Source organism: Vulpes vulpes, chromosome 14 (genome assembly GCF_048418805.1).
Source record: "Vulpes vulpes isolate BD-2025 chromosome 14, VulVul3, whole genome shotgun sequence".
In the NCBI taxonomy this organism is placed as follows: Eukaryota; Metazoa; Chordata; class Mammalia; order Carnivora; family Canidae; genus Vulpes; species Vulpes vulpes.
This window is the reverse complement of record NC_132793.1, coordinates 26,756,529-26,781,851: the sequence shown is the minus strand read 5'-3', so window position 1 is coordinate 26,781,851 and position 25,323 is coordinate 26,756,529. Positions and strand designations below refer to the sequence as shown.

General features: G+C 44.1%; 2 protein-coding genes across 3 annotated transcripts; both read right to left on the bottom strand.

The window, feature by feature from the left end:
- Positions 1-1,019: 1,019 nt before the first annotated feature.
- DEFB119 (defensin beta 119) lies at positions 1,020-14,006 on the bottom strand. 2 transcript variants are annotated; one of them, XM_072735195.1, is made up of 2 exons: positions 13,926-14,006; positions 1,020-1,263 (listed from the first exon to the last, which is right to left on the bottom strand). In XM_072735195.1, the coding sequence occupies exons 1-2, from the start codon at positions 13,978-13,980 to the stop codon at positions 1,070-1,072; spliced, it is 249 nt and encodes an 82-aa protein (XP_072591296.1). In that variant the 5' UTR covers positions 13,981-14,006; the 3' UTR covers positions 1,020-1,069. The 2 variants fall into 2 exon arrangements, with proteins under 2 accessions (XP_072591296.1, XP_025841929.2); XM_025986144.2 differs by lacking the exon at positions 1,020-1,263 and adding an exon at positions 12,554-12,780 and having other exon boundaries at positions 13,926-13,988.
- Positions 14,007-23,396: 9,390 nt separating this feature from the next.
- On the bottom strand, positions 23,397-24,829 carry DEFB121 (defensin beta 121). The gene is made up of 2 exons (XM_025986145.1): positions 24,772-24,829; positions 23,397-23,554 (listed from the first exon to the last, which is right to left on the bottom strand). Exons 1-2 carry the CDS (start codon positions 24,827-24,829, stop codon positions 23,397-23,399), a joined length of 216 nt encoding a protein of 71 aa, XP_025841930.1.
- Between the last annotated feature and the right edge of the window lie 494 nt (positions 24,830-25,323).

Genomic DNA, 25,323 nt, shown 5'->3' with positions numbered 1-25,323 from the left:
AGAGGCAGAGTGGGATGCAAGTTGAGCAACATCCATGAACCTTTCAAAAAGGAGGTGCGACAATGAGCTTGGCCAGAGCCAGTTCAATAGAACAAGAAACACAAAAACCAATTGTAATGAGTTGAGGAGAAACAGCAGATAGAGAAAGATAATCAGCAAATGTAGCTCCTCTCCTTTTGACAAAATTTGAAACTTAAGATGGAGAAAAAAATGAGATATTAGTGGAGGTAAGACATAAAAAGCACAATGAGAATTTGACCTTAAAAAGCTAGCATTGGGGATCCCTGGGTGGCGCAGCGGTTTGGCGCCTGCCTTTGGCCCAGGGCGCGATCCTGGAGACCCGGGATCGAATCCCACGTCGGGATCCCGGTGCATGGAGCCTGCTTCTCCCTCTGCCTGTGTCTCTGGCTCTGTCTCTGCTTGTGTCTCTGGCTCTGTCTCTCCTTCTATCTCTCAAGAATAAATAAATAAAATCTTTTTAAAAAAATAAATAAATAAAAAGCTAGCATTGGTTGTAAATGGGGGCACAAGCCTCCTAGATTTTCAAGAATTAAAAGTCCTTAACAGAATCATGGAAAAGAACAATAGCATCTAATGTTCAAATTCCTTCCTTAATAATCACCAAACAGACCTCTAGCCTCACAACCTTGAAACTTTGACAGGACAATGTATTTACCTTATAACCGCTGGTTAGGAGGTTCTTCTGTAAATTAAGACACATTTGTCTACAAGACCTCCACCCACTGCCCTGTGCATCCATCCCACTAGCCCAGGGCCCCCTCTGAGCCTGACATAGAACAGACGAAGTCATGGCTCAGCCCAGACTCTTCAACTCTCCCTCGGTGGTCTCAGGACATTCTCTCCCATCTCCCGTGGTTTGTCTAGATTCCCTACAGTTTTCTAGCCTTCTCTCCTGTAGGGCTGGATCCAGAATGGGATGGATATCTCACCATACAAAACTCAGTCTCTCACCATGTTTTCCAATGGATGAAAGACAGACAAGGGTAGCAGATGCATGAATTTTAATAAGGGGTCTTGACAGCAGGTTGAAGATGGTGATCACCAGCACTCAAGATATTTTTGGCCAGCGGTTCTGTTGACTCCAATCATCTTTCTCCTCTCTGCCAGAAATACTTATCCTCATGTAGGACTGGAGGCAGCATGGCTGATAATTTAGGCAGTAGAGGTAGGGCTGTTCAGTCTTTCTGCAAGAGGGTCTACAGATTCCGGTGTTTCCCATGCATCGAAGGATGTGATGTCTGCCTGGCCGAGACAAACAAACAAAATGCAAATAGTTAATTTCCACTCAACACCAACCTAGATGTGAGGCATCAAGGAACATAGTCAAAACAAAGATAATGAGATGCCACTGCACACCTATTAGGATGACCAAAATCTGGAACACTGACAACACCAAATGCTGGCAAGGATGTGGAGCAACAGAAATTCTAACATGCTGCTGGTGGCAGTGAGAAATGATGCAGCCACTTTGGAAGACGGCTGGTCAGTTTCTTACAAAACTCAACTTATGCTTACCACACAATCTGGTCGTTGTGTTTCTTAGTGTTTACCCAAAGAACTTGAAAACTTATGTCTACACAAAGATCTGCACATGAGCTGCTTCATGCAGACAGTTTGAAAATAAAGTTCCAGAGAAACAAAAGCTATTTTAGGAGGATAATGGAATTCCAGCACATCTAAAGGGCAGATGACCTCCTGTATAGAGCTTGTGTGATGCATCCTGGACGATGCTCACAGTTGATGGAACAGCATATGCCATATATCAGCTAGCTGTGGCTCCACTTCCCAAGAAGCAGAGTGACTTCAGTTTATTATCTCAGCAGGATCAGTTTCATGTAGCTCTCTATGGACCACTAATCAATAAATTACTGAGTGCTTCTTTGGAGATCAATATTTATTGATTTATACTATACTAACTGCCACAAATAAAGCAGTCTTTACCATGAAAAAAAAAGAGCTATACATGATGTTTGTAGTAGCTTTATTCACAACTGCCAAAATTTGTAAACAACCAAGGTGCCCTTCAGTAGGTGAGTGGATAAATAAACTGTGGCACATCCAGACAAGAGAATATGATTCAGTGCTAAAAAGAAATGAACTACCAAGTCATGAACAGACTTGGAGGAATCTTAAATGGCTATCACCGAGCGAAAGAAGCCAATCTGTGAGGACTACATATTGTGTGGTTCCGACGATATGACATTTTGGAAAAGGCAGAACTATGGGGACAATAGAAAGATCAGTGTTGCTAGGGGTTGGGGTAGGAGACAGATGAATAATAGAACACAGAGGATTTGGAAGGCAGTGAAATTACTCCATATGATCCTCTATTGATAAATTCATGTTTTTACGCGTTTGTCCAAACCCAGAGAATGTACAACACCAAGAGTGAACCCTAAGGTAAAACGTGGACTTTAATGATGTGTCAGTGTAGGCTCATCAGTTGGACAAACGTACCACTCTGTGGGGGAATATTGATAATAAGGAAGACTGCGCATGAGTGGGAGCAGAGGGTGTGTGGGAAATCTCTGTACCTTCTTCTTGATTTTGAAGTGAACCTAAAATCAGTCTAAAAACATAAAGTCTTAAAAAAAAAAAAAAGAAAGAAAGAAAGAAAGCCCTGGGCACTCAGGTGGCTCAGTTGGTTAAGTGTCTACCTTCCACTCAGGCCATGATCTTGGGGTCCTGGGATCAAGCCCCACGTTGGGCTCCTTGCTTACCAGGTAGTCTGCTTCTCCTTCTGTGCTCTCTCTCACTCTCTCACTCTCTCTCTCTCAAGTAAATAATGTTTTTTTAATCTTAAAATAAAGAATCCCTTAAAAAACAAATAAAGCTGTTACATTATGTTATGTTATGCTATGTTATGTTATGTTATGAACATTCATCTACAAGGTTTCAAAACTAAATTTTCACTTCTCTGGAATGAATGCCCAGGAGTAATTTGCTAGGTAACATGGTCAGTGTATATTTAGCTTTTAAAAAAGGAAACTACAGGGCACCCCGGGTGGCTCAGCAGTTTAGCGCCGCCTTCAGCCCAGCCCCGGGCCGTGATCCTGGAGACCAGGGATCCAGTCCCATGTCAGGCTCCCTGCATGGAGCCTGCTTCTCCCTCTGCCAGTGTCTCTGCCCCCACTCCTCTCTCTCTTTCTCTGTGTCTCTCATGAATAAATAAATAAAATCTTTAAAAAATAAAAAAGTAAAAAAAAAATAAAACAAAAAGGAAACTACAGAACTATTTCCCAGAGTTTAACCACTTCACACTCACCAGCAACGTGTAAAAGATCCAGTTTCTCAGCATCATTGCCAGCATTTGATATTGCCACTATTTTTAATTTTAGCTTTCCAACTAGTTATGTAGTGGAATATCATGTGGTCTTAATGCACGTATCCCTAATGGCTAATGATGTTGAGCATCTTTTGGTGTGCTTATTTGCTTATGTGCTTATTTCTGTATATCCTCTTCAGTGGAATGTCTTTCCTTCTAGTTTGATTGGTTTTTACTGTTGAGTTTTGAGAGTTATTTCTATATTCTCGATACATGTCCTTTGTCAGATATGTGGCTTGCAAATATTTCTTCCACTCTGCAATGTCTTTCCATCTATCCTTTCCACAGGCCTTCTTGCAGAGTGAACATTTTAAATTTTGATTAGGTCCAATTTATTGATTTTTTCCTTTTGTGAATTGTGTTTTCTTATACAAGAACTTTTCACCCTACCCCTAGGTCTGAAAGATTTCTCCTATATTTTTTGAGAAGTTTTATATTTTTATATCTTATGCTTAAATCTATGATCCATTTTCAGTAAATTTCATATGTGAGGCTGAGATTGGGGTTCTTTCTTTCTTTCTTTCTTTCTTTCTTTCTTTCTTTCTTTCTTTCTTCTTTCTTTCTTCTTTCTTTCTTTCTTTCTTTCTTTCTTTCTTTCTTTCTTTCTTTCTTATGCTCCAGCACTATTTTTTTAAAATGGCATCTTTCTCCCACTGAATCGCTTTTGCACATTTTGAAAAATCAGTTGTACATATGTGCGACTAATTCTGATTTTCTATTCTGTTCCATTGACCCATATGACTATCTCTCTACCAATACCTCAGAGTCTTGATTATCTTAGCTATATAGGCCTTGAAATCTGGTAGAATGCTTCCTCTGACTTTGTTCCTATTCTTTAAACTTGTTTTAGCTATTCTCATTGTTTTGCCAATTTCTCTACAAGCAAGATATAGAGAAAATAATCTTATCTGTATCTACAAATGATGTTGCTGGGATTTTGATAGAAATTGTGTTAAGAATGTCTCAATTTGAGGAGAATTAGCATCTTTGCTTGTTGAATTTTTTTTGAAGATTTTGTTTATTTAAGAAAGCAAGTGAGAGTAGGAGAGAGAGAGAGAAAGAGAGAGAGAAAGGGAGAAAGAGCAGGAACAGAGGGAGGGGCAGAGGGAAAGGGAGAAACAGACTGCACAGTGAGCAGGGAGCCAGATGTGGGGATCAGAATGTGGAGCTCAATCCTAGGACCCTGAGATCATAACCTGATCTGAAAACAAACACTTAACTGATTGAGCCACCCAGTTGCTCCTGCTTGATTGAATCTTACAATCTATAAACATGATATGTCTCTTCATTTATTTATATCTTTGATTTCTTTTATCAACATTCTGTAGTTCTCAGCTTACAATTGCTACACGTGTTTTATTAGATATACATGTAAGCATTTATATTTTTTGGAGTGATTGTGAATGGTACTGTATTTTTCATTTGAATGTTCACATGTTCGATGATAGTATATAGAAATGTAATAAATTTTTTATGTTTATCTTGTATCCTGTGGCCTTACTGAATTGAATTATTAGTTCTCGATTTTTTTGTAAATTCCTAGGGATTTTCTACAGAAACCATTATCACATCTGCAAATGGGCAGATTTCTTTCTTTCTTTCTTTCTAACCCATATGCCTTTTTTTTTAAAGATTTTATTTATTTATTCATGAGAGACACAGAGGGAGAGAGGGAGAGACACAGGCAGAGGGAGAAGCAGGCTCCACGCAGGGAGCCCAACATGGGACTCAATCCTGGGTCTCCAGGATCACGCCCTAGGCTGAGCCACCGGGCCTGCCTTTATTTCTTCCTTGCTCAAATGCATTGGCTAGAACTACTCAGATTTAAAAGGAATGATCTTTTTTAAAGATTAAAAAAAAATTGATCCACACAACTTGGATGAATCTCAAGAGCATAGTGCTGACTTTAAAAAGGCCAATCTTAAAAGATTACATATGATTCCACTTATATAACACTTTTTAAATGATAGAAATTAGAGAGATAAGAAATGGATTAGCAGTTGCCAAAGGTTAAGGATAGTGGCAGAGAGTGGAGGCAGGAAGAGAGTCTGTGCTGCTATAAAGGAGGAGGAGAAACGAGGTGTCTGGGGGGCTCACTTGATTAAGCAGCCAGGTCATGATCTCATGGGCTGTGGGATGGAGCCTAGCATTGGGCTCCCCGCTCAGTGGGCGTGGGGGTTGGGGCTGCTCAAAGATTCTTTCCCTCTGTCCCTTCCTCCACTGGCTCTCTCACTCACTAAAAGAATTAAATAAATCTTAAAAAGGGGCGGAGCAGGGGAGGAGGAGACTAGTAGAGGGAAGATCTTTATGCTGATAGAATAGCTCTGTATCTTGATCACAGTGGTGATTACACAACTCTACACTTGCAATAAAATATCATAGAAGTCTGCACACCCATTGCAGCAGTATCAGTTTCCTGGTTTGTATATTGTACCATATATAGTTCCGTATAATATAATCTTTGGTGGGGAGAAAACTGCATGAAAGGTACATGGACCTCTCTGTGTACTATCTTTGCAACTTCCTAAGAATCAACAATTATTTCAAAATAAAAAGTTAAAATAAAAAATTGATAAGGGTGTGAAGAAAAGGGAACCCTTGTGCATTGTTGGTGGGAATATAGAATTGGTGCAGCCACAAGAGAAAACAATATTTTCCTCGAAACATTACAAATAGAATTAGTGTATGATCCAGCAATCCCTATTCTGGGTATATACCCAAAGGAAAGGAAAACAGACTCTCAAAAAGATACCTGTACTCCTACGTCTACTGCAGCAGTATGCACAGTAGCAAACCTATGAAAACAATCCAAGTGTCTGTCAACAGATGAATGGCTAAAGATGATGTGGTATAAATATATAATGGAATATTATTCAGCCTTGAGAAAGAAGGAAATTCTCCATTTGCAACAGCATGGATGGAACTCGAGGGAATTATGTTAAGTGAAATAAGCCAGAAAGAGACAAATACTGCATGGTATCATTATATGTTTAATCTAAAAAAAAAAAAAAAGTCTAACCCCTAGAAACAGGGAGTGGAAAAGTGAATGCCCAGAGGTAGAGTGGGGGAAATAGGGAGAGGTTGGTTAAATGGTACAGTCAGCTATGAGATGAATAAGGTCTGAGGATATAACGTACAACATGGTGAGCATAGTTGATAACACTATATTGTATAATCGACATTTTCTAAGAGACTACAACTTAAATATTCTCTCACACACAAAAAAAGATAAATATGTGAGGCAATGGATGTGGGGAATTAACTAGACGGGGGAATCTTTTGTAATCAAATCACCAAGATGTACAATTTAAATATCCTATATGTTTACATGCTAATTATATCTCAATAAAGCTGAAATAAATTAGAACACAAAATAACCTAAGGAACTATGGAGTGGTTAAATGAACAGGAAATGAAGTCAAGAAATTTCAAGTTCAAATCCTAGCTCCTGCTTTACGTGCTGGGTAACCTTTAGCAAATTTCTTCACTTCCTGCTTCCACCCTTTCCTCATCTACAGAGTGTAGCCTATAATAGTCCCTCACATTTAGAGCTGTGTTAATAGCTTAATAAATAAATGGTGGGGTGCCTGGATGGCGCAGTCAGTTAAATGTTCAACTCTTGACTTCTGCTCTGGTCACAATCTCAGAGTCATGGGATCAAGCCCACATGTTGCTCTGCATTCAGCAGGGAGTCTGCTTGAGATTGTCCCTCTCCCTCTGCCCTCCCCGCTGCTCACTCATGTTCTCTGTCTTTCTCTCTCTCAAGTAAATAAATAATTCTTTTTAAAAATAGCTTAATTGGGATCCCTGGGTGGCTCAGCAGTTTAGTGCCGCCTTCAGCCCAGGGCATGATCCTGGAGTCCCAGGTCGAGTCCTACGTTGGGCTCCCTGCATGGAGCCTGCTTCTCCCTCTGCCTGTGTCTCTGCCTCTGTGTGTGTATGTGTGTGTGTGTGTGTCTCATGAATGAATAAATAAAATCTTTAAATAAAATAGTTTAATAAACGGAAAGCAATTACAGACTGGCACATAGTACTAAATAAATGTATTCATTATTACATAAAGGTCCTCTCTGAAGGACCCATTTCTGCCTATGCTATAACGATGAATGATTAGATCGGGAATACACTCATGAAATCAGACAGACATTTAGACATTAGTCCCTCAGTGGTAACCAGAGTTTTTTTTTTTTTTTTTTTTTGGAGGCTGTGTACACATAGAAACCAAAGACACAGTTCCTAGTCCACAGTAAGCATTCAGTAAATGTTAGCCATTAATATTACTATTCTTCCCCCTTGGGACTAAGGTCTCTGAAACAGGAATGATCCTTTGACTGGAAAGAAAAATAAAAATAATGACCATTACCATTTGCAAAGCACCCACTGCAAGTCTTGTGATTTATGGTAAGTTGTTAAATGTTTACTATAACCTTCTGAAGTAGACATCTCTATTTTTCCTTCTTGCATTGTAGAATGGAGGCTCAGAGCAACCGTGTTCTGGCAAAGGCCCTGTAACTGTTGGAGACAGAAGGAGGCCTCAGACTCCACTCAGTATGGCTCCAAGCCCATACTCTTTTGGAGGTGCAGCGCCACCTTCTCCACATTCTGAGACATGGCTGGGAAATGTTGGTACCTCCCTGGAAGTAACAGCTGGAGCCCTGGCCAGCTATTATCTTCAAAGTCAAGCCCAAACTTCAGAACCTGGAATGCATGGGCCTCTCCTTCATTCAACAACAGTTACCAGCACCCAGTCTTTGCCAGGCCTTGAACTTGGTGGTAGGCACATTGGGTCCTTTGTCTCCAAATGGGCTTAATACAAAGCCTAATGTGCACACACACACACACACACACAGCCTAATCCCTTGTATTAAGTAACAAGGATCTACTACATTTAATTTTTTTTTAATTTTTATTTATTTATGATAGTCACACAGAGAGAGAGAGAGGCAGAGACACAGGCAGAGGGAGAAGCAGGCTCCATGCACCGGGAGCCCGATGTGGGATTCGATCCCGGGTCTCCAGGATCGCACCCTGGGCCAAAGGCAGGCGCCAAACTGCTGCGCCACCCAGGGATCCCTACTCCATTTAATTTTGACCAGAGAAGCCTTACAAGACACCCTTTCTGTCACATCCCCCAGAGATAAGATCTTTTTCCATCTTTCCTGAGAAGAAGGGCCCTTGTGAGATTAGCATCCGAAAGAGGGGTGTACATGGTGTACACCTGAGAAGGTGGATCAGATGGGCCAGCTGGCTTCAACTTTTACCCCTGGAAAGAGACTGTGGCACCCAAGAAAGGGCTTCAAAACTTTTGTCAGGGGCTTTGCAGCTCCTAACTCCTGGCCTCCTGTCGGCTCCATGTCACTTTGTGCCACCACTCAGTGTATCATCCACATCTCTATCACGTCCCTTCCATGTCCCCTCTGGCCCCCCACCAGAAACCAGAGAAACTGTTTAGGAATCCCAGCACTGTCTCAAATCTATTTATGAATGTAGGTGATGGTGCCTCCTTGGGGCTCATTTTCTCACCTGTGAAACAGAAAGACAAGGGAAAATTGCCCAGATCAGAGATTCTCACATTATGAAGGCTATGAGGAAAGAAAGAAGTTTGGCAGGGGACGGGGGGAGGGGGGGCGTGGAGCTTTATCTCCCAAGAGAATAGTTTCAGGGAATTTTCAAAATTTCACATGCCCAGACTCCAACTGCAGAGACTCAGACCCAGGTTAATTAAGCACAGGTTAAAAACTTCACATGGCTCAAGGATGAGTTCCAAGCCTATTTATCACCTTCCCATCCTATCACTTTCCAGAGTTGTCTCTATGTGCATGTGTAATGAATTACGAGTGAATTTGATGGGGCGTGATGGCTGTGTGTGGAGACATTAACACCAGGCCCCAGTATTGGCCACCCTTCGACTCTCCCCAGACCACCTCCCACTCTGAAATCTATTATGTCTTCTGAGAGCAAACTGGTGAATAATGAGAACCAACTTGAACAGGCCCCCAGAGCTGCTCTGCATCCTTTCTAACACTGCCAGCCAGACCCATATATATACATGTTTTTGATACCACAGCTCTCTGATGCCTCTTACCCAGGAAGGAACCCATCCTGATTCCTAGAAGCTGGCATCACCTGGCATGCAGATATAAATAAGATGATGCCTCAATTGCTGAGGATTTCCACCCAGTCTGTATGTGTTTGAGGGGATTGGTGAGAAGTGAGCAGGAACGAACATAATTCTATGATAATGTGACGTGTAATCCCTGCTTAAGGGTGACACTTTGTGAAGCCAATCAGAACTTACTGTGAACCCCTGCTCTATCTTACCGTTGTGTGACCTTGGCCAATTATACCAGTTGTCTAGGTCCCAGTTTCTTCTTCAGTAAGATAGGGATAATCAGAGGGCTTTGGCGGGAATGGAATGATTTCAGGCCCCTAAACACCAAGCACAGTGCCTGACACATAAGGAGTGACAATGGGAACTATTATTAGAGCTATTATTATTATTATTATTATTAAGAAATAGTGAGACAGGGATCCCTGGGTGGTGCAGTGGTTTGGCGCCTGCCTCTGGCCCAGGGCGCGATCCTGGAGACCCGGGATCGAATCCCACGTCGGGCTCCCGGTGCATGGAGCCCTCTTCTCCCTCTGCCTATGTCTCTGCCTCTCTCTCTCTCTCTGTGTGACTATCATAAATAAATTTTAAAAAATTTTTTAAAAAAAGAAATAGTGAGACAACTCAGAGAGGGAGACAGACCATAAGAAACTCTTAACTCTAGGCAACAAACTGAGGGTCACTGAAGGGGAGGATGGGGAAAGTGAGTGATGGGCACTTACAAGGGCACGTGATGTGATGAGCACTGGGTATTATGCACAACTGATGAATTATTGAACTCTACAACTGAAACTAATGATGTACGCTATGTTGGCTGATTGAATTTAAATTTAAAAAAAGGAATAGTGAACCAGAGCTTATGGAAGGCTTTCATGGGTAGGGACACCAACTGTACTTTGAAGGTGAGAAGGAATTCATCACAGAGATCACCCTGGTGGTGAGGACAAGGTGGAGGGGAACCATGAGCAAAGGCAACGTTGTAGAGGGTTGGTCTGTGGGCAGTGGTCATGGGAAACGAAGCTGGGCTACCAAGGCCATTATACCCAACCCTGGGCAGGAAGGGGCAAAAGAAGCTATCTAAGCAGGAGAGTAGCATGGTAAGATGAATTTCCTAGAAAGAATCCCTCTGATTATAGACACCAATGTAAAGAAAATCTGGAGGCAGAGAAGCCAGTGAGGAAATATTTTGGGTGGTCTCCTCCAGGACCTTGGGGCCCAGGTAGCTCTGTTGTGCAGATCGAGAGTCTCTCCAGATCACATAGGTGTTAAGAATGTGAAAGCATAGGTGAAGCAGACCCTGCCTCTGAAGAGAGCCTCGAGATGTGTTGTAAGCCAGAGCACGATCCAAACTCCAGACACAACCCTACCGTGGGTCCTGGGACAGGAATGCAAATGGAGGCTCATTTATCATATGTCTGCATACTTGACAGCTATGAAGCAAGCTAATGAGTGGGGTAAATAAAGTCTGTCCCATGGCCCTTCTTCCTAATGACCTGAAAGAGCAGATTTGAATTTATAATTCTTGGATTCTTCAGAGTTCTATGCAAAAATGAATGTCCTGGGCATGAGAGGAGCTGGCTCAGCCCACAGTCCAGCTTTCTTCTCTCATCCCCAACTCTTCCCCACACTGTGAGGACTCTCTCATGCAAGACATGGATACTCCATCCTGAACAGCCAAGCTGGCCCCCTGCCTCTGCAAACAGGAGCACCCCTTCGCTCAGGTGCACACACAGTGGGCCCCATCTTCCAGGGGTGGAACTAGAGAAAGTCCACGTGGTCCCTGAAAGCAAGCACAAGTATTCTCTGGACAGGGCTTCCAGGGCCAGCTCCTCAAAGCATGGTCTTGGAAGGAGAAGAAGGCATAGTCTCTGCATGGATATATCCCACTCACTCCCATTGATTCCTAACCCTGCGGGGAGGGGCTTAATCCAGAGGATGCCCTATCTAGGACCAGGGCCAGAGAAAGAGGCATCTCTCTTCCCAGAGTCTAAAGGCAGAAATATTGAATTGAGAACAAATTATCTCCATGGATCAGAGTGAACTCCTTCTATCCATCTCCATCATGCACCCTGCTTTACGGAACACTCCTGGTCTCTGGCCTCTGAACTGCAGAGAACACGGTTCCGGGGTGAACAATCATGTTGGATAAATGGGGTCCAGAGAACAGGATTTGAGATAACAAAGCAAAGAAGATATCCAGGCCCTCTAGATTCCCGATCAAATGTTCCCCATGGCTTAGTCTCCTCCCGAGATAAATTCTTAGTTCAAATGAGACAGGCTTCTGTGTCTCTCAGAGTCTAACACAGCTGGAAGGCACACAGCATGTATTCCTTAAATGCTTGGAGAAATCAATGAGCGATGATAGCAACAGCTAACATTTATTAGGGCTTACAATGTCCTGGGCACTGCAAGCTCCATTCTCTCCTTTCCCACTTCCCCCAATCCTGAGATAGATTCTAGGGTTCCAAAATCACAGCTGGGGAATCTGGAGTGTGGAGAGGGGTATGAACAGAGTCTGACAGCGGTAAGCGGCAGAGCTGGGGTGACTGAAGATCTAAATCCAGGAGAGAGCAGAAGAACTGAACGGTGGATGTACTCATCTATAAATGGGTAAGTGCACATGTTTTATCTTTTTTTAGCACTTGGAAACCTTGTGATCCTTGGAGTTGTGGGATCAAAAGCCATCTCAGCCAACTTTCTTAGACACCCAAGGATTTGGGCTCTACTCGGTCCCTGTCCACCCCTAGCCTTTTCACCCCCAAGCTGGAGCAAATCTCCCGCCCAAGGGCTCTCCTCCTCTCTTGGTGTCAGCTGTGTGTTTCAGGCTCTTGGCTTCCCCAGGTGTGCTTCTCAGTCCACTCCAGTAGCCTTTCCTGCAGCTGATAGATGAGGAACTACCTTCAAGACTGTCACCATGACCTCCATTGCAATGTCTCTCTGTTACCTCTTAACCTCCATCCTGCCATCCCACCCACCCAGCCTCACCCCCACCCTCAATCTGTTTGGAGCATCGTTCCTCATGATTGATGAACACAAGAAACAGCTTGATGAGTTTTAATGGACTGTGGGAGCCAAGGAACCTGGAAACAAAGCCATTTCTATCTACCATGTACATTTCTGTTCTGTTTACTGTCAGGTCTGGGCTTACGTTTCACAGGTTTGGGTGTGCGAGGAATGGTCCCGGGTTCTATTCTTTCAACTGTCATTGGCTGGACCGTTAAGTAGCGACTAGGGACACAGCACCTTTTACGATTTTCGCAGCGTACGACACTGTCTTCATCACTTTTGCACACCAACCGACATTTTCCATTCATCCAACACTCTTCTGTTGGGCACAGGAACAACCAGTAAGCAGATAGATGTTAGTATTCCTCAAATGGCAAGGTGAGAGGGGCCAGAGGAGGAACAGGGAAGGGGAGAAGAGGAGACAGCTGTGTAAGTAACAGTGAACACAGTCCCAGGAAAGGGGAGGAGTGATCTTGAGAGAGGAGGGAATTGGGACAACTATTCCAACCTTGGAAACTCCAAGGCTTTTAGGAAAGCCTTTTTCAGACATCCCACCCTCTGTCTTCCTATCCTCCAACCTGCTACTCCTAACTTTGGGATCAGGTAATGCCGATGAAGATCCCCCCCAATGGAGCTTAGGAAGGATGGGAACGGACAATAAACACCTGTAATATTAGGGGATGGAGGGGATTCACCCACACTTCAACAGATCCAACTCTTTATCAATAGCCTAACCCCGGCTTAAACCCACCTGGGTCCAGCCACAACCCAACCTCCAATCCACTTAACCATATTCACCCAATTCAAACTAAAACCCCATCCAATCTTAAGTAGAACTCCCAACTTTACCCAGCTTAATGCCCCTTGAGCCTGAATTCCAAGCCAAACCCAAATTTAATCAAGTCACCAACCTAGATCCTGAGCAGCAGTCATCAGACACCCTGTACTATTTAGTACCAACTCCCAGCTTCAGCCCAAGCTCCAATCTACCCCCCAGCACCATTCCACTCAATCCAAAAATCCCATCCCCTCCCCCTCCCCAACCCACCCCAAACCATCATAGGAGCCCAACACCTTATCTCCGACTTACCCTAATTTTCCCCCTGCCACTTCAACTCCAAGGTCTTTCTCCCCATCAGAGCTCATGCCTAGCCTCTCTAATCTTAATGCCCCAGAGCCCCCAACAAGTCCCCTAATCTGCACCCAACTCGTCACCCCTAAATCTTCTCCCACGATCCCACCAGAAAACCACCCTGCTCTTAAGTGTCAGGTGTTCCAAAGAGCTACCATCCCACCACCTTGGCAAAAAAGAATCAAAGAGATGTGGATGTGAGCTGATCAGGAGAAAACCTCCGAAAGCTTCATAAAATGAGGAAAAAGTTTCATGCTGCCTACAGGAGAGAGAAGAGGAAAGCAAGAAGTTCATGACCAAGATCCCAGACACTTGAGAGAGATCCAAGTTACCTGATATCACTGGTTCCATGGCCAGAAGGATGACAAGAAAGAGGAAAAACTTCATGGCTAGCAGATCACAGGAGAAGGAGGTCGCTGTGCTGCAGGGGATGGATATTGAGTTCTCTGCGGCAGGGATGAGCCTCGCTTTTATTGGCAGGCTTGTGGGCAGTGAATTATAGCAGGAGAGGATTTATATGAGATCAGCCAGGCTGAAGGACAGTGTGTAGCAGATGTCATAGCAAAGCACAAGATGAGAGTGTGGGAAACTGGCCAGCACCCGTGCCAAGAGTGACTTGCTTTCCTGGTGAGGATACAGATCAAGGCCCCTTGGCCTTTTAAGACTCACAAAAGGATTAATTAATACATAAATATTTATTTGGGAGTATCTGGGTGGCTCAGTTGGTTAAGTGCCTGCCTTCAGCTCAGGTCATGATGCCGGGGTCCTGGGCTGGAAGCCTGCATTGGGCTCCCTGGTCAGTGGGGAATCTGCTTCTCTCTCTCCTTCTGCCCTTCCCACTCCCCCTTACGTATGCTCACTCTCTCTCTCTCATAAATAAATTTATTTTTTTAAGATTTTATTTATTTATTCATGAAAGACACAGAGAGAAGGCAGAGACATAAGCAGAGGGAGAAGCAGGCTCCCCACAGGGAGCCCAACACAGGACCTGGGATCTCGCCCCGAGCCAAAGGCAGACGCCCAACAGCCGAGCTACCCAGGCAACCCTCTCTCATAAATAAATGTAAAAATACATTTCAAAAATTATGTTAATATGTATCAAGAAACACCTAATTTTTTTTAATTTTTATTTATGATAGTCACAGAGAGAGAGAGAGAGAGGCAGAGACACAGGCAGAGGGAGAAGCAGGCTCCATGCACCGGGAGCCCGACGTGGGATTCGATCCCGGGTCTCCAGGATCATGCCCTGGGCCAAAGGCAGGCGCCAAACCGCTGCGCCACCCAGGGATCCCAAAACACCTAATTTTTAAAAAATATTTATTTTCAGTTTTCTAACAGAAGAATACATAATAGGCATATAGTTTTGAACTTTGCTTGCCAATCTAGTTCCCAGTTCAGGGCTTTAGCATTTCTTATTTGATTCTTCCTGTAAAGTTCTTCCTTCAGATTCCTCCATGGGTGGCTCCGGTTAATCATTCAATCTCATCTCAAATGTCACCTCCTGGGTAAGCTTTTCCTGGTCACCCTAGATAAGGGGACCCCCACCTATAGTCACTCTATGTCGTTATAACTTGATTCATGACCTGCATAGATTTATCTGTTCTTCTCAATTTTATTTTACATGGTTAATCTTTTGTCTTCCATTAAAATGTCAGAAATTTGCCTTGTAACCCCCAACTGCCCATACCATCAGCTAGATTAGGATATTAATTCAAGTGTTTCAACAGGTATTCTCCCCAAACGAGGATTCCAAAAGATAGACATTGGTTTCTTTCTTATGGAAAAGTCTGGACAAGCAGTTAAGTGTAGCAACTTCCTGGTGCTGCAAGGAGCAAATTCCCCCGTGGCCTGATGCCTCTGCCATCCTCCACAGGCAGCTTTGTTTGATGACCCAAGGGGGCTGCTCCAGTTCCTGATGTCGAGTTCCCATGGTAGCCATTGGAAAGAACGAAGGAGGAAATGAAGTGCACGCTTTTCCCTTTAAGGGACACCACTTAGGATCAGCACATACCACATCCACTCCAGTCCACTGGCCAGAACTTATTCATTCAGGTGGCCACACCCAGCTGCAGGTAGGCATTCTGCATTCTGGGCAACCACGCCTACCTAAAATTCAGGGGTAGTCTTACTAAGAAGAAAAGGACGGTAATGAGGAAGAGCTAGCGACCTCTGACACACCCAGCACATCACAGTACTTAATTAATACCTGTGGTCTGAATAAATAACATACATTGTGAAAGTGACCTGTGAGAAGCGACCTATTGGGGAAGTAACTCAAGTTCTTTTAGAGAGTAGAGAAAGCACATAGACTGTGTCCCTTCAGTTCAGCATCTCAAGAAACTGAATAAGGACTGGGTTTCCTGCAGAACCTCAGAAATTCTGAAGGGAGAAGAAAAAAGAATTATAGAATCCTAGAATACCAGGATTGGAGGATAGTTTTTTGTTGTTGTTGTTGTTTTTTTTTAAGATTTTATTTATTCATGAGAGACAAAGAGAGAGAGAGAGAGAGAGAGAGAGATGCAGGCAGAGGGAGAAGCAGGCTCTGTGCAAGGAGCCTGATGCAGGACTCGATCCAGGACCCCAGGATCATGACCTGAGCTGAAGGCAGACGCTCAACCACTGAACCACCCAGGCGCCCCAGAGGATAGGTTTTGATTTCATATAGATTTGAATTTGAGTGTTGGCCTTGTCATTTGATACCTTTGACCTGAAGCAAGGTAAATTTCCTGAGCATCCTACGATAAAACTATAACTATCCCTATTTAATTAAGTGGGACAGATAACTTATATAAATCGCTTAGCAAAGTACCTGACACATAGTAGGTGCTGAATTTTTGTTAACTATTATTACTGTTGTTTTTCATTGTCATTATTATTATCATTGTCATCTTCATATCTATTCTTTTTGTTATCCTCAGAAGTGGTTATTATAAACCTCCAACTTGGCAGCCCGGGTGGCACAGAGGCTTAGCGCCGCCTGCAGCCTGGGGTGTGATCCTGGAGGCCCAGGATCGAGTCCCATGTTGGGCTCCCTGCATGGAGCCTGCTTCTCCCTCTGCCTGTGTCTCTGCCTCTCTCTCTCTCTCTCTCTCCCTGAATGAATAAATATATCTTTTTTAAAATAAATAAATAAACCTCCAACTCACTTCTTTTTTTTTTTTTTCCCAACTCACTTCTAACAAAAGTGAGGTTGGGCAGGTGACATGAACCACTCAGGGGCTTCCCAGGGAGAACGGAAGACAGAAAGCCAATTTCCTCAGAGGATGGTCAGGAGAAGGTCAGCAAACAGTTATGGTTGTGAATGTTTGAGACAGAAGGGGAGACCCAGAGGGAGACATGAGGCAGACACCCCATCATCACATGAAGGGGATCCTCTTCGATGCCATGATCAGGGCTGGGGCATCCATCCTGTGGGCAACGGGGAATAGTAAGATCTTTTAGAGAGTGGGCATGCCTGTGGGGACATGGTCAGATTTTTTTTCCTAGAAAAATCACTCTGGCAGCCCATATTGAAGAGAATTGCCAGGGCAGAGGCAATTAGAAGGAAAGACTAGCAAGGAGGCTGTTTCTCCTCCCAGGAGAGATTATAAGGCCTGCATTATAGCCAGAAGAGTGTAGACATAAAGAAAGTGTGTAAAAGGAGTAAACATTCAGCAAGTGCAGTGGAGACCTCAAGTGTTCCATCTGCTGCAGGACTGGGAACTGAGCAGCTTGTGTGTCCTTGAGGATGTCATTCAGTGTCTGCTGGATCCAGCACAGAACGAGACAGCAGAGCAGGAGGTTGGCAAGCCTGGGTTCCAAAGTTAGTCTCCTCGCAGTAGTACCTTGGAAAATGTTATCAACTCTGAACCTGTTTCTTTGGCTATAGGATGGAGGTGATAATAGTACTTATTTTGTTGTTAATGAGGTTAATGAGGTTGTTAATGAGGACCAAATGAATGAATACACAGAAAGCATGTAGTGAATACACAGCACACATCTGATACTTCCCAATTGCAATTAAAGTATCTGCTTTATTATTGCAAAGTTCCACCCTGGGGACTCCAGGCCCCTCCCCATGATGGTTCTTTGCAATGCTTCCTAAGCCCCTTGATGAATCCTCGAATCCTCATGAACACAGATTGCCAGGAAGCATGGGGAAGATTCAGAGAAACAGCCTTGACTGAGATAAGGAGAAACGCAAAAAGATGGGTTAATTGCAACCACACATCTCTGCTTGGGTATCTGAGTTTACATTTGTATTGCATTGTATCTCTGTGTATTTATGCGTGTGTATAAATTTGTGCATAGCTGTGTAGGCTCACATTTTGTGTGTTTCATGTATATTCTGAATGCCTGGGTTATTTGTGTGTGTTTTATATATCTGAATATGTGAATGTTTACAAGTATGTTTATACTTGCATATCATTTGCATGTAGACGCGTAATTGAGTGTGTGGGTGTTTGTGTATTCTTGAGTGCGTGTGCGTATGCATATTTGTTCTCAGATCATCAAATGCCAAGACCTAGGGTTCTGTCCAGTTCAGCCCCACTGGGACAGTGCTCTGACTCTGGAGCATGACAGTTCCATGGTGATTTTCTGTTAAGCCAGGAGACCCCAGCCAAGGAGAAGGGAAGTGGGCAGGAGGGGGCACGGGCTGCCAATGTGGCCAGCAAGCAGAAGCCACTGTGGGAGAAGAGACCAGGAGATAGGGAAAGAGGCAGACCTTGGTCAGAGAGCCAGCCTGGCCCGTGGGAACTGTGTAGTATCTCCCACATCCTGCCAAGACCAGAACAAACCGTAGCTTCTGTTGCCTCCCACACGGTACAGCCCGGCCTGGCCAGTTCCCTAAGACCTGCACCACCCACTCCCTGAAATCTGCACAATTGCATTTTTCAGCTCTTGAAAGGCTGCCCACTCTCCGCAACCTGAATCCCATGATGCAGAGGGTGAGACAAATGCTAGTGCAAGTTCCCAGGAGGTCCCACACAGGCCTTTTTATCTCCACAAACCTTCCCTCTAAACTATGAAGTTAATTATATGACAAGAAGAGGCGCTCCTGGGTGGCTTAAATGTCTGATTTCACCTCAGGTCATTATCTCGGGTTCCTGGGATCAAGCCCTGCATTGGGCTCCCTGCTCAGAGGGGAGCCTGCTTGTCCCTCTCCCTCGCCTTCCACCCCTACACCTGCTTGTGTTCTATCTCTCAAATAAATAAATAAAATCTTTAAAAGATATATGACAAGAAGGTGGAAGAAACTAGAACCATAAATCACAGCCTTTTACAGATTTCTTTGACTTGCATGCACTCACATCTTCCCCTTACTTTTCCCAGGGAGGCAGGAAAAGTATCCAGATGAGGGGTTTTGGCTTTCAAGAGGTGATATGAGGCCAAGTTTGCATAAAAGTGTGGCGAGGCTGTGACAGGGGGGTTGGCAGCAGGAGGAACCCCTACACCAGTATAACCCCCCATTGTGTCTTGCAAGCTTCAAGCAATGTGCCATGACACAGATGCTAGTGAGAGTGTTGCTTCTAAAAGTCATTAACACATTAATGATCACATACCAGTTATGAATGCTCTGCCAACACTCAAGCCTCAACGAGTGCTTTCTTTATTTATATGTATTTAAACTCAGCTCCAAGACACAACTTGCGAAGCTGGGGAGATGTCCAATGTCAGTTGCTTTTGGGGTTTCCTGCCCTCCTCCACTTGATCCTATCAGGACTCCATGATTCTGGGAAATGAAGAGGAACCTGCTCCTTGCTTCATGATGATGATGCTCATTTCTCTTGCTCCTCATGCTCAGGTTATTGCTGATGAATTCCACCAGCCATTAACCAGGCAGCTCTGGGCATTGGAGAATTGTTCCTCTCCAGGGCCCAACCCCAGAGGCCCTGCTGCTTCTCCCAGGACCACACCTTAGTGGCTGTCTCCGCAATGGTTGTCTCCATGCCGGCAGTCCCATGCAAGTACTTATCAGCTCAGGGCGCTTTATCAAACAGCCTGGGAGCCAAACCCCCATCTCTTCTCCCAGTTGGGTGGAGATTCAACACCTCCAAATACCAAGCCACTTCTCTCCAGAACCTGAAGCTAAAATCTCCATCCCGCTGCTCCTAAGACAATCCAATCTAACAGCCCTCCTTGTGCCTGGGCCTCTCTAAGGAAATGAGGATGGGGGGAGGAAGGAGAGTTGTCTTCAGGGCAGCCCCTGAAACTCTAACACTCTCTCTCTCTCTCTCTCTCTCTTTCTCTCTCTCTCTCTCTCTCTCTCACACACACACACCTATTTTTTTTCACTTCCCCAGTGGCAAAGGAAGATCAGGATTCAGAACATAAAATCTTGGCCCCCCTTCCAATAACTGGGTAGGAAAAAAAAAAAGATCCTTTTCCTCTCTATGCTGATGCTTGCTCAAGTAACATGGGGAAAAATTATCAGGTAATTGCTACATTAAATTCTTAATATGGTGGATCCCTGGGTGGCTCAGCGGCTTAGCGCCTGCCTTTGGCCTGGGGCACAATCCTTGAGTCCCGGGATCGAATCCTGGGATCGAGTCCCACGTCGGGCTCCCAGCATGGAGCCTGCTTCTCCCTCTGCCTGTGTCTCTGCCTCTCTCTCTCTGTCTCTCTCTATGTCTATCATGAATAAATAAAAAATAAATCTTAAAAAAAATAAATTCTTAATATGTCACCCTGTCACAACATGTGTTTTAAAAATACAAAGTATATTTGTATAATTGATCTCATTAATACATAATGGTTTTACTTTTAAGGCAAAGCATGGTGCCCACAAATACTCCAGACATTTGGAGAAGTCATCACCTGACTTACACAAGTGCACCTTTCAATCCAATCCCATAATGGAAGTGTTGCCCAATGGCCATCACAGTGATGGAAGATGTAACTGTACCCATCCTGCTAAGTGTCTAGTCTTACAATCGCAATGTGTATCTCTAATACCATTCTGTGGTTTTTGACTGTCAAACACTGACTCTATTCCGATGTGAAATGATGCCTGAAAAAAGGGAATTCTCTTGTGAGACCATTCCTGCTATCTATTTTAAGTCACACATATATCTAATTAAGTCAAAATTGTTCAACTAATATTGACTGAATGCTCAATTTGTGCTAGATTCTGTCCTGAGATACAGAAAAAAAGTCAGCCATGGTCTCTGCCCTCATGGGAATGACAGTCTATCATGAAGACAGACATTGAACAAATATAAACACAGGCATGGTGCGTGGTGCAAAGGAGAAGTGCAGGATGCCATTGGCAATGCTGGGACTGGGGGGAGGCGAAGGAGGTACAAGGAGATACTCACATGACCCTGAGGGTGAGTGCCCCCTTATATGTTACACCATAACACCTTCCCCTGCTCTCCTAATCAAGGATGTGGCGGTCAGAAAGGTCAAAATGGAAAGGAAACATTCCAAGTGAAGGCAAAGGCTTGGGGTAGGATTCCCTGGTAGGGATCACTTGCAGCATCTTCAGACACTCAGCTTCTGAGAAACTTTCCATTCTTTGGCTTTTGATGGAAAGGAGGGCTGATGTCCTACTACAGAAAACACTAAAGGCAAATATTATTTTGCCCCACTTCAAGAGTTAGTGGGCAGGCATATAACCCAGGCTCAGCCAACAAAGGACTTTGAATCCTAAAGGACTAAATTCAAACCACAGAGAAGATGGAGACAATACTCACATGGTAGCCAGCAGGCAGAAGCCACTGTGGGAGAAGTCCAGGCAAGACTCCAGATGTCCAGTGCCAGGATGGCAATGCTCTGGTGGGATCCCAGTAGATTACTTCTGCAGCTCACTCTCCCTTCAAGCTCGATTGTCTAGACTACCTATAGGTTTTATGAGTTACATGGGATCCTTCCAAGAAAGGCCCTTTCTGTTTAACTTTGTCTCTGATGAACTCAAATCATTACGTCCAATGACATGTTTAAGGTATGTTATCATCAAATATGTTGAAGAATGTTGCTGTATGCCATAAGGAACGCTTGTGAAATTGGGTGCCAGGATGTGGGACAATCTGACCTGTGAGGGAGATGAAAAGATCAGCAGCAAAACTCAAGGTAGAAAGCCTAGAGTGTGAGAAAGAGGAAGGAGGATGCCAAGGAAGGACTGAGTGGAGACAGCAGCCCTGAAAACAGTGGGAAATAATAGGGTGTGTACAAAGGCATTGCCAAGGAACATTCAAGGAGCCAAGATGGCAGACCTGATATGAGAAGGGAAGAGGAGGGCATTCAAAGTCCTATCAGGATCGAATGTGCACTACCGTCTATGCTGGGCATTTCCTACCTAAATATTTCATTTAATCTTACGACAACCCTGTGCCTCGGGCAGGATGAATCCTCACTTTAGAGATGAGAAGATAAAACAGAGAGGGTTAAATGACTTTGCCTAGCATCACGCAGCAGATATGTGATCACGGATTTGAACGGAGACCTTCAAAACTGGCTGAGGCCAGTTTAGTGTTCTCATATGAAGGGACTGGATGGTGAGGAGGTAATGCTGAATAGAATCTCTCAATTCGAAATAGAGAATCAAGTCCTTTATGATTAGTCAGATAAGCAGCAAGGGTTGGGAACACTTGAGACCATGACTCAAATCATGGGGCTGGTGATGGGAAGATCCTCATTGTCTCAGTTCAGGATCTGTGCTAGAAAAAGACTAGCTCACAATTCAATATCATGAGGCCTCAACTGGGAGGAAAGGAAAGAGATGGAGCAGGAACCCACGTGAAGCCTGGTACCAGCTCTCTGCAGCTTGAAGAAAACTGAGACACAATCCTGGAACCCCTAACAGGAGAACTGCAAGTCTTATCAGGGGAGGGTTGCAGCCTTTTGGGATGAAACTAGAGAAAAGGAAGCAGTCTGTATCTCAAGACCCTAAATCTACAGTGTCCAATATGATAACCACTACCCGCCTTTAGCTATATAAACTCAAGTATAGATTAAATTAAATTAAATATTCAGTTCCCCAGTTACAACTAGCCATGTTTCTTTTCCTTCTTCTTCTTCTTCTTCTTCTTTTTTTTTTTTTTTTTTAATGTCCTCATGGAGCTCAATGCCTTTTGTGGGGGAAGAGATATAAAAATCACATAATATGTATTTATGAATGATTTAAAAAACAAGCAATCTGCATCTGTATTTTTGTCTGCTGCTGACTAGATACATATACACGTACCTTTAGAAAATATATAGTATTAGTTGATGTTTTGTTTTCCATTTCAGGGAATGTCTTTCTTTTTTCATCCCACAATAGGTCTTTTGGAGTCAGGTATGTTTACATCATCTTTTTTCAGTGATATGTAGTAGTCACTAGCATAGATCCTTCTTTTCCCTACTGATGGACATTTGGAACGTTTTTGGGGTTGGCTTTTGCATTTCGAACAAGGGTGCAACAGGTAGAGACCCACACTTACTCACTAGCCACATCTCAAATGCTCAATAGCCACTTGTGGCTAGTAGTTACCATATTAGACAACACAGAGCTGGGACACTCCATCATTGCAGAAAGTTCTACCAGCAGTGCTGGCCTAGAAAACAAGAATCAAATGGCTGGAATGAACATTCCTCATTTACAGCATCTGGGACAAGCAACGGGCCAGCAGGCTAGGAGCTTTGTGCAAAACAATCACTACCTACCGGTCCACCCTGTTCTCCTCAACCTGCACACACATACCTTCCTTTGCTATTGATTCATAAGTCTAATGAGGCAGAACTGCCCAACACAGATGGTACAGCCAAGAATGATTTAATAGAACGGTGGGCTCTAATGATGTTGGACTCAAAGTTAAGCAAGAGGGGACAGCTTGCAGAGGTTACCCCAGGCTTTCAGGTGCGCTTGAGGATCCAGCTCCGATAGGCACATGCTTGGGGTGTACACAACACTTAGCTTCATTGGTGCACAATATATGGAATACTTCATTCTTCTCACACGTTGCTCTGCACCTTCCCAACTTACCCCAGCAAGACATGGCTGAAATGAAAAGGGAAGGAGAGAACAACAACAAAAAATTTTTTTTGTTTTAAAAAGGAGAGAGCAGGATCAGTCTTGAAATAAAGCAGAAGCCTGGGGAAGGAGGAGGTCAAAGTCCAGCAGAGAAAACATTAGTGAGGAAAATAGGACATATGTGGGGAAGAAGCCCTTACAAGGCATCCTCCAGATTTAGGAGAGATTATGGGCCATTATCCTTTTTCTCATTTGTGTCCTCAGTCACTGTCCTAAAGCCCTCCCCACTTGGTGGCTTGGGACCTATGAAGCAGCTTCCCCTCCCTGGCCAGCTTCTTTGGGGAAGACAGGAGATCCCCCTCCCTCCCAACGGCTCATCTCCCCCATAGAATAATGGAAGCAGGTGCCCAGTATCAGCTACCTTTCCCCTTTGCTCTCAGTACCCTCTCTAACCATATCAATGAGATGGGACAGGAATCCAAAATACACTCATCTGGAAATCTGCAAATCCTCTAGGGCATCGTAAAATTCCCAAGAATGTTGTACTCCCTACTCCAGAACATCCTAGACCTTTTCACTGGTTTTAACCAGCCAAGATCATTAGGAACAGCTGCTCTGAGGAACCTAAAGGAGCCCAGATAAATTGAAGTTGCCTGAGAAAGGAATTAGAATCCTCAATCAGAAACTCAGGAACTGTGTTACCAGGTGGCTCAGTCAGTTGGGTGTCTGCTTTCAGCTCAGTCATGATCCTGGGGTCCTGAGATAGAGCCCTCCATCAGGCTCCCTGCTCAGCAGAAAACCTGCTTCTCCTTCTCCCTCTGCTCCTCCCCTGACTCCCCCAACTTGTGTGCATACTCTCTTTCTCTCTCAAATGAATAGATGGAAACTTTAAAAGAAAATAAATTCAGGAACCATTTTCATGGAGGCAACCCTAGATCAAAATTCAAGTCCCCTCCTCAATATTTTTGGAAAAGTACCCATTTTCTCTATATTCCACATCCAAATCTCTCTTCCATGTATCCTCTTCCCAGATCATCATGTTCCACTCTTCCAGAGCAAAGAAGATCAGAGCAGTCAAGTAAGGGCAGTGGCAAAATCAGTTGGTATCAGCTCAAATTTTCCCTTGGCTACAGAGATCATCCAAAGGCCTGCAGGGAGCCTGCCATCCTCCTCGCCCAGGCTGTTAGGGCCCCCCACAATTCCCTGAACATGACCCACTGCTCCTTGGGAGAGATCCTGTTTACCTTGGGTGACCTGGACCAGGAGCAAGGCAACAGCCAACATCAGGAGAATGAGCTTCATGAAAGCTGGATGCTCAGGGGAAGATTAGGAGGCTTGAGGCTTCTGGGCTGGCAAGACAGGCAGAGGTCTCCATTCTAGGCAGTCCACACTGCTATTTATTGCCTCGGGGAACATAGCAGGCCCATGATCAGTGAACCAGAAAGGGAAAGTCATTTAAGATTAGACAGGCAAGTAGTCAACCACACTGGTTGATTGGCTACTGAATATACCTCCTTGTCTGCACTTCCAGAGGAGGTCAGGACAGGGGGAAGAGATGTTAACAAAGATGTTAACAAAGACATAGGCTTGCCTTTGAAGAGGTTTATAATATAACCGGGGAGCCAAGAAAGGGGAAACGTTTTTTACTATTAATTCATGATGTCTGGTAAAAGAAAAGAGAGAGCAATGAGACAGAAAAGGACTGATAACTTCTGTATTCCTTGGGTTCCCTCCAGCCGTGAGGTCACCCTTGGATGTCCCATATGTTGGTGGTTCATTTAGAGGATAGTAAAGAA

Bases quoted from the DNA above. Each gene is read 5' to 3' on its own strand.
- DEFB119 (XM_025986144.2), bottom strand. From the start codon at position 13,980: ATGAAGTTTTTCCTCTTTCTTGTCATCCTTCTGGCCATGGAACCAGTG. The intron at 12,781-13,925 runs GTAACTTGGATC...TGTGCCCAACAG, and splicing joins CATGGAACCAGTGATATCAG to AAGAGTGTTGGATGAATGGA.
- DEFB121 (XM_025986145.1), bottom strand. From the start codon at position 24,829: ATGAAGCTCATTCTCCTGATGTTGGCTGTTGCCTTGCTCCTGGTCCAG. The intron at 23,555-24,771 runs GTAAACAGGATC...TTTTCATTTCAG, and splicing joins CCTGGTCCAGGTCACCCAAG to CCATGTCTTGCTGGGGTAAG.